The following is a 7,623-nucleotide window of genomic DNA, read 5'->3' as shown; positions in this document are numbered from 1 at the left end:
CATCACTGGATCAAGCAACAAGAAATGCATAGAATTATGATTTTAATTCGACAATTGTACCAAAGCAACTGAGAAAAACTGTAACTTCTCAAATGTATTTCTATACAGTGTGTATTTGGAACTCCTCTCTATTCATGTTGCCAATATTAGTGGTTTTAGATGTTATTTAAAAAAATATTTTTGATGGGTTTTAGTAGGAATAGGCCACAGTTGTAACACCTAAAGACCAGTGGTGGAGGAAGTATTCAGATCCTCTACTTTGGTAAAAGTACTAATACCACACTGTAAAACTACTCAGGTACAAGTAAAAGTCCTGCATTAAAAATCTTACTTGAGGAAAGGTATGTAAGTATAATCAGGAAAATGCACTTAAAGTATTAAAAGTAAAAGTACTCAATGCAGAAAAATCTCTCAAAAAACTCAAAATTAAAAATAAATTAAAATAATTAAAAGGAAAAGCAGAAAATCATCACAGTTGAGAAGCTAGAACCATAAAATGTTTTTGCATGAAAAATGACAACGATTATCAAAATAGTTGCCAATTAATTTTCTGTCAGTTGACTAATCAGGTAATCGACTAATCGTTTCAGCTGTACTTGTTTATACTGTTCGGTAGTTAATCTATAACAAAGCATCCTATTTTATAAGCTCTCCATATATTTTGTTTGCAAAAATCTTCACTTTTAAAGTAAAGAACTGAAGTTATCAAGTAGGCCTAAATGTAGTGGAGTAAAAAGTACAATATTTCCCTCTAAATTGTAGTGGAGTAGAAGTATAAATGAATTAAAAGAAAATACTCAAGCAAAATACAAGTACCCCAGATTTATACTTAAGTACAGTACTTGACTAAATGTACTTAGATACTTTCCACCACTGCTAAAACCATAAAACATGATGTGTTGAAATAGCTTTTCCCTCTCCCCTCCCTTCTCCACACACTAAGGCTGCCCTCTAGTGGTCGCACACAGTATTACATCAATCTGTCATATTGTAGCTATGACCCAATACTGCCTGTTACCCAAAATTATGACAGTTTAATGGAGAGCAGCATACCTTCAATCTTTGCACAAGGCAAATCTTTATTAATGTCTCCAGGCATATTGATGACACTTGTACTAGAATAATCCCAGAGTCACAACAACATTAAACAGTCAACTTTGTCAGGGTTTGGTTTCAAATAAATTATTTACAGGTTGCGTAATGTAATACCAATGTGTTTCCCGCAGCTCTAACAGCTTAGATTTTAATATTCACAGGATAAACACACAGTTGTTTCTGTGAACAGCAAGTTGATTGCGTGTGTTTAGGCTTCTTTCCTCCAAAAGGCACTCGAAAGAGACACTTCCACTGCACAGTTAAAATAAATTAACTCACTCACTGTTCTTTCTAAACTGTTGAATGAATTAGTCCATATTAATGCCACCAATCTGACCTGAAGTCTGTGCAATTGTAGCGGGGCTCAAATAATCCGAATTTGTTCACTTTCAGTGTTTCACATACTTTTTGTCATAGCGCCAGATACACAACAAATTAGACACATTAATTCTGCTCTTTCTGATGACATTCCAGGTACAGAGTGAAATGTCTATTTACATTATATCAAAAATAAAAATTATTTTCTTTCTTTGGAAAATTTGAATTAAAATAGAGGCATGCATTGATTATAAATATGGATATGATTGAATCTATAAATTGATTGTAGGCATAAGTGTGAGAAGAGATTATGACCTGAAGGTGTCATGTAATGTTTAGGAGCAGGCTCCATATTCAAACAAACTCATAAAATCAGTTTCCAAATGTATGGAGCCCCAAAGTGTTCAATATTGAATAAGTTAATGAGTAATTGTGACATGAATAATTACATGAATAAATTGCATAAAATGTAGGAATCAAACAATATTTAGTTGTTATTTTTTTATTTCATAATGCTCTTTTTCAAAAGTATGTTTTATGTCAGAATGACATTTTTTCTCAATTACAATTTGATTTTATGCCACTTTTCATTTCATTATATCACATTTTAATTCATAATGTCACTTTTCATGACAGTGATGTTACCACCACCCCTCACCTTTTAGCCAATCACATGCCACCTGCATCTCTTAAGCTAGCTCACCGACTGCTATCAAATTTAGCCAGTTAGCTTCTCTTAGCTAGAACAACAATGTCAGAGTTATTCTGAATCAGCCATCTCGCTCCTGCTGCTGTAAATAAACACAGTACACAATCGCAGTAACTAAAAACTCCTGTGCAGCTTAACAAGGCTGCCAATGCTAGGCGGGGTTGTGAGATTGAATTATTACTTAGCATCAAAGTAAAGAGACAGCGTTGACAGCAGCTGCTAGCTGGTTAATTCAGAGTTACGTCGGCTACATTTTGATTCAAAAAGATTTTCTTCATAAAATGACACACAACTCTGGGAAGAGCAAAAAGACAGACAGTCTTTCTGTGTGGTTGCCATCTTTATATACATTAACAATGCTGACACTGTCTTTTCACTTTGATGCTGAGTAATAATTCAAGCTCACAATCCTGCCTAGCTAGTTAGCCAGCTCGGTAGGTAGCATGAGCAGCCTTGTTAAGCTAAGCCTTAAAAAAGAGGTTTAGTTGCTATGTGTGTTCTAGCTAAGAGGAGCTAACTGACTAAATTTGATAGCAGTTGTTGAGCTAGCTTAAGAGAGGCATGGGGCATGTGATTGGCTAAAAAGTGAGGGGTCGGTGACAACATCATTGTCATGTAAAGTGACATTACAACATAAAATGTGATATAAAATATTGTTTGAAAAAGGGCATTTTGAAATAAAAAGTCTATTAATCGAATAAAAATGAACTCCAATAAAACTCTATTATGAAAATTAGGAAAAAATATTTCATAATAATGACTTGAGTTTTAATAATTTCTTTAATTATTTCACAAATTGTTGGTTCATTTTTTCATATTTTACACAATTTATTCATATGATTATTTTTTTAAAAATGTATTTTTTAAATTTATTTAATGTTGAACACTTTGAGGTTCTATAAAAGGCTTTCTCACCAGTAAAACTGACACAGAGTAGTAAACATGAACTGGGTACTTACCATATTGATTAAAAAAATCCTTGTTATGATCAGGTTATAATGGCTATCAGTTAGCAGCTGTAGTAGCTTTTTCTTTCAGCAAACAGCAAATGTACCGTTGAACATTTTCACAGTGCAAACTCTTTCTCCAGCAGTTGTTGGCAAGTCGCAGTCAGACAACCAAACACGACAGAGTCAGTATCTCAAACTTTGGTTCGATTTGAGTTCACTTTCATGTTCCACTCTCTTTATGTATTAAGCCACTAGGATTTGTAGTGCAGTACTCTGTCTGTCTCATCTCGCTCAGTGGATATAGTCTATACAAAGTATATGTATAGTATTATGCGTTAAAAGGAAGAGGCATGGCCCAGTCTTGGCATCACTGATTCAGATTTAAATTAGTATAAACACACTAGTATTAGTCTTTTAAGAGATGTGCGCCAACAACATAACTGGCCACTGGAGTATGACTGTACACATCAGGAAAGGCCAAAAGTGCAGTAAAGCTGAAGTGTTGGTAAGAGCTGCAAAGACAGCAGGGTTATTTACAGTCACACACATGCACACAGAACAGTGAGGGGGTTAGGATGCTTCTTGTGCTTCTACGCCTGTTAGGAACATCAACAAAGTGTCTTTAAGTTTGGAGTCATAAACAGGCGCCCGAAAGATAAAACAATGTCTAGAAGTGAAGTATGTAACTGAACAGGGAAATATTATGAGTACCCAAAAAACTGGCCCGAGTGCAGCCAAGACAAGAGAGATCTCCTACAGGTGGAGTCCACTGAAGTATTACCACCTGTCACCCCACATGCTGCAGCCAGGTAAATCAGCAGAAGCATTGCCGGCTGCCCTTGGCGACCTCCTCGGAGGAATGGACGGTGTTGGGAACAAATCCACTCTTGACACCCTCCCAGCCATCCTGGATCTTGATGTCCCCGCTCCGTACCAGCTCAAAGATGTCCCTTGTCAGATCCACAAACGCCTTATGAAAAAGAAACAAAACCAAATTGTGAAGGATCACAAACTAATCTAAAATGACTCGCGGTCATACAAATTTTAATTTGGCAAATGGGACATTTTATTCTGAATCTTTACAGGAAGTAGAACTATTAAAATATGTCATGAAAAAGCTCTTGATTCAAAAATAAAGAATACCTGGAATATTCTGTAAACCGGACGCATCATTTTGTTATGTTTGCCATAATTTTCTCTTTTGCTAATTCCACTTCTATTGAGCAATTAGGGAGCTATGTTAAAATAAAATTATCATTCCATTAACACATTAAGCTTTAAATTGGAGTATGCCATCTTAAATTCTCGTGTACTTTTAGTTATTAATGGCAAAATGAATATCACCAATAGTGTTATATTACTTTGAGCTATTGTGGGGATACTGTTGCACTTTTTATCCCTCCATCCCACTCCACTAATTTTTGTAAAGTCCCTGACAGTACGCAGGCATGTCAAAGTACATGCTACAGAAAGTATAGCATTTCTAAACATCAGTTTGGTGATATTTTGGCAAATGTTATAGCACAAATTTCATACTTAGGTCACGTGATAACAACTAAACCATCTCCATGACAACTGAGCAACTCCATACTCTGGGAAAGGCCAGGAGATGTGTTTAAAAGCTTTGGAGGCAACAAGCAAGTTTGTCAAGCTGTTGTTTCCAAAGTCAAGAATGAACCTTCAAGCTCCATGTTTCTCTTGATTAACATTTTCAGCCATCATGTAAAGAAAAGTAAAATCTCATCCACACCTTCTCCACGTTTATAGCCTCTCGTGCCGATGTCTCCACATAGCGCATCCCGAAGGCCCCTGCCAGCTTCTCTGCCTCCTGCTGGGTCACCTGACGCTGGGCCTCCAGGTCACACTTGTGACCCACCAGCAGGAAGACGATGCTGTGCGGCTGGACGTGGCTCTGGGCCTCCTCCAGCCAGTTATGGACGTTCTGGAAGGAGCGGCGGTTTGTGATGTCGAAGAGTAAGAGTCCGCCCACTGAGTTACGGTAGTAAGCTCTGGTGATGGACCTGGAGAGAGAGAGAGAGAGAGAGAGAGAGAGAGAGAGATAGATAGATAGATAGATAGATAGATAGATAGATAGATAGATAGATAGATAGATAGATAGATAGATAGATAGATAGATAGATAGATAGATAGATAGTGAAACTAACTTTGTTGTTTGTGCCAATTACAAATCCCATCACCACAAAGATAGTGTTAATGTTAATAGTGGACTACTAGTGTCCAATATGAATGTGTTTCCTAGGGTTACAGGGCTGCAACTACAGGCCACTCTGAACTGTTGTAGATACACAAATATAATTCAATAATGGTCAGTTCACCCAAATCACTGGATGGGCACTGTAGTTTTTAATAAACGCTGTTCAAACAGGAGTAAATAGTGCATTTGATGGGGACTATTTTCAAATGCAGATTTGGTGCAACAGTGATTATTTACAGCAGAAGTACTTGACTCAAAATAAACTAAAGTTCCCCAGTGTTCATTATAATGAAGGAACCTGTCACCCAGTGCAACAGTGCAACAATGCAACACTTAAGCAACACCCGCCCCCCTCAGCAGCAGAGATCTGTGTGACTTCTGTTTATAGGTCATGATGCCGTTTTGAGGATGGATGAAGAGAAAGAACGAGTTCTGTCTTTACCTGAATCTCTCCTGTCCTGCAGTGTCCCAGATCTGTAGTTTGATTCTTTTGCCCGGCTCGATCTCCACCAGGCGGGAGAAGAAGTCCACACCCACGGTCGGGTCTGACACCTGGGCGAAGCGGCCCTCTGTGAACCTCCTGATCAGACATGACTTGCCGACCGTGGAGTCTCCAATGACGATCAGACGAAACTGATAAAGCCATATCGTCTCCATGTCTCACCAAAATAAAATCTGTGACAAAATAAAATCATTCACTCGGCCATCTATATTAGGACTTCAAATGTCTTGTTTTGTCTGACCAACAGTCCAAAACCCAAAGATACTGAGTTTACTATCAAATATGACAAAGAAAAGTAAATCCTCATTTGAGGATTTGGCATTTTTTGTCGTTCGACTAATCGATTAATTGTTTCAGCTCTAATCTATATTACGACATATTAGATTGTTTTGACCAGTTCTTATGCATCTAATCTTTTGAAGAAATAACTAAACTGAAATGAAAATTGTTCAAAAGCTGAAGAGTGGCCTTTATTTGCCAATGATGCTGATAAAATGGAGTTGCATTTTGCGACTCAAAAATAAAATGTGTGCGCTGTCTCACAAAACCACTGCAGCAATGATCATCACAAAATGTGAAATCTAAAACATGGAATTGTCTTGACCTTGCAGCTGCAGTTTTGCTCAATAACAATATCAATCAAAATGTGAACTAATGTTTCATTTGTAGGGCTTTTCCCACACATGAAATAGCAGGAAGCCACATGTCTACATTTCGCAAAATCTTAATGTCTTGACGTCTTTTGTCACACATTCAAATTCATTTTCATAGGGAAGAAAATTACAATAAATGAGACAAAACATCTCAAACAGAGGATGTGTTTAAGTAGATTCAGATTAAACGCAAAGGTGCATTTAATCCACAGACTGTGTTGACCACATGGATGATTCTTTTGGATTATGGTAGCCATCATGAGGAGAGCTTAACAGGCTCAAATCATCTCAGCAGCGTCGATGTAATTTACAGTTGGGTGATCTAATTTGAGGGGAAGGAGGGAGGGGGAGGCCACTCCTCTCCAACTCGATAAACATTGGCGTAGTCAGCCCCAGTGTAGATAGTAGAGTGGTTGTTATACAGCAATAACACATAATGAGGCCTTGAAGCTAGCCAAATATAAGCTTAATGAAGAGAAAGCTGCTTAACATGGCTGCTAGTTGATAATAGATATTTTACACTGCTTCTTAGACGGCCTCCAGTGACACTCATAATAAGATATCCCACGAAGTTTATAAAAAATACAGTACATTGTTTGAATCATGAGGCCCAGCATACTTAACCTAATGCCAGAACGAGTATTTTTTACTTTAGTGATTAATATTCAGGAGAACAACCTAATAAAATCAGTAAATAATGACCTACCTTAAGGTTAAGAGCTCAGTACCTGTAAAAAGCAAACCCCATATCGATGATTATGTCTTCTAAAAATGATCCTCCAGAGTAGCAGCGGTTGTGTTATTGCTTACAGGAATAACCTGCATCAATAACACTCATCATATTTACTAGGCCTTTTGTCTACCATCAACATTTGACCCGTTTTTGAAGCGTAAACCAGCCTGTTGAGTGCGCAAACCGACAGATGATCCGAGATGCAGGTTAATTTGAGCAGGACTGTTGATATTTCCGTGAGGATCCGGGGATGAAATGGCAGCAGGACACAACAGCAGCATCACACACGTCCTCCTCCTCGCCCTCATCAGCACCATTACCGTAACTGCACGCACAGCGGCTCAGCAGCAATCCTCAGGTCCTGCTGCTGCCTTCAAAGACTGTAGGATTATAAACGTCTAGTTAGCGCACATGAATATACTCGTTTATTCAACATTGTTTACATGTT

The 7,623-nt window shown here is 37.8% G+C and overlaps 1 protein-coding gene across 2 annotated transcripts; it reads right to left on the bottom strand.

Annotated features, from left to right (window-relative positions):
- Positions 1 to 1,050: 1,050 nt before the first annotated feature.
- Positions 1,051 to 7,509, bottom strand: LOC122888051 (ras-related protein Rab-39B-like). 2 transcript variants are annotated; one of them, XM_044221939.1, is made up of 4 exons: positions 7,149 to 7,509; positions 5,730 to 5,962; positions 4,823 to 5,093; positions 1,051 to 4,042 (listed from the first exon to the last, which is right to left on the bottom strand). In XM_044221939.1, the coding sequence occupies exons 2-4, from the start codon at positions 5,942 to 5,944 to the stop codon at positions 3,887 to 3,889; spliced, it is 642 nt and encodes a 213-aa protein (XP_044077874.1). In that variant the 5' UTR covers positions 5,945 to 5,962; positions 7,149 to 7,509; the 3' UTR covers positions 1,051 to 3,886. The 2 variants fall into 2 exon arrangements, with proteins under 2 accessions (XP_044077874.1, XP_044077875.1); XM_044221940.1 differs by having other exon boundaries at positions 7,171 to 7,509.
- Positions 7,510 to 7,623: the final 114 nt, after the last annotated feature.

This window comes from Siniperca chuatsi, linkage group LG14, assembly GCF_020085105.1.
Source record: "Siniperca chuatsi isolate FFG_IHB_CAS linkage group LG14, ASM2008510v1, whole genome shotgun sequence".
Taxonomy (NCBI): domain Eukaryota; kingdom Metazoa; phylum Chordata; class Actinopteri; order Centrarchiformes; family Sinipercidae; genus Siniperca; species Siniperca chuatsi.
This window is presented reverse-complemented; position numbering and strand designations above follow the sequence as displayed.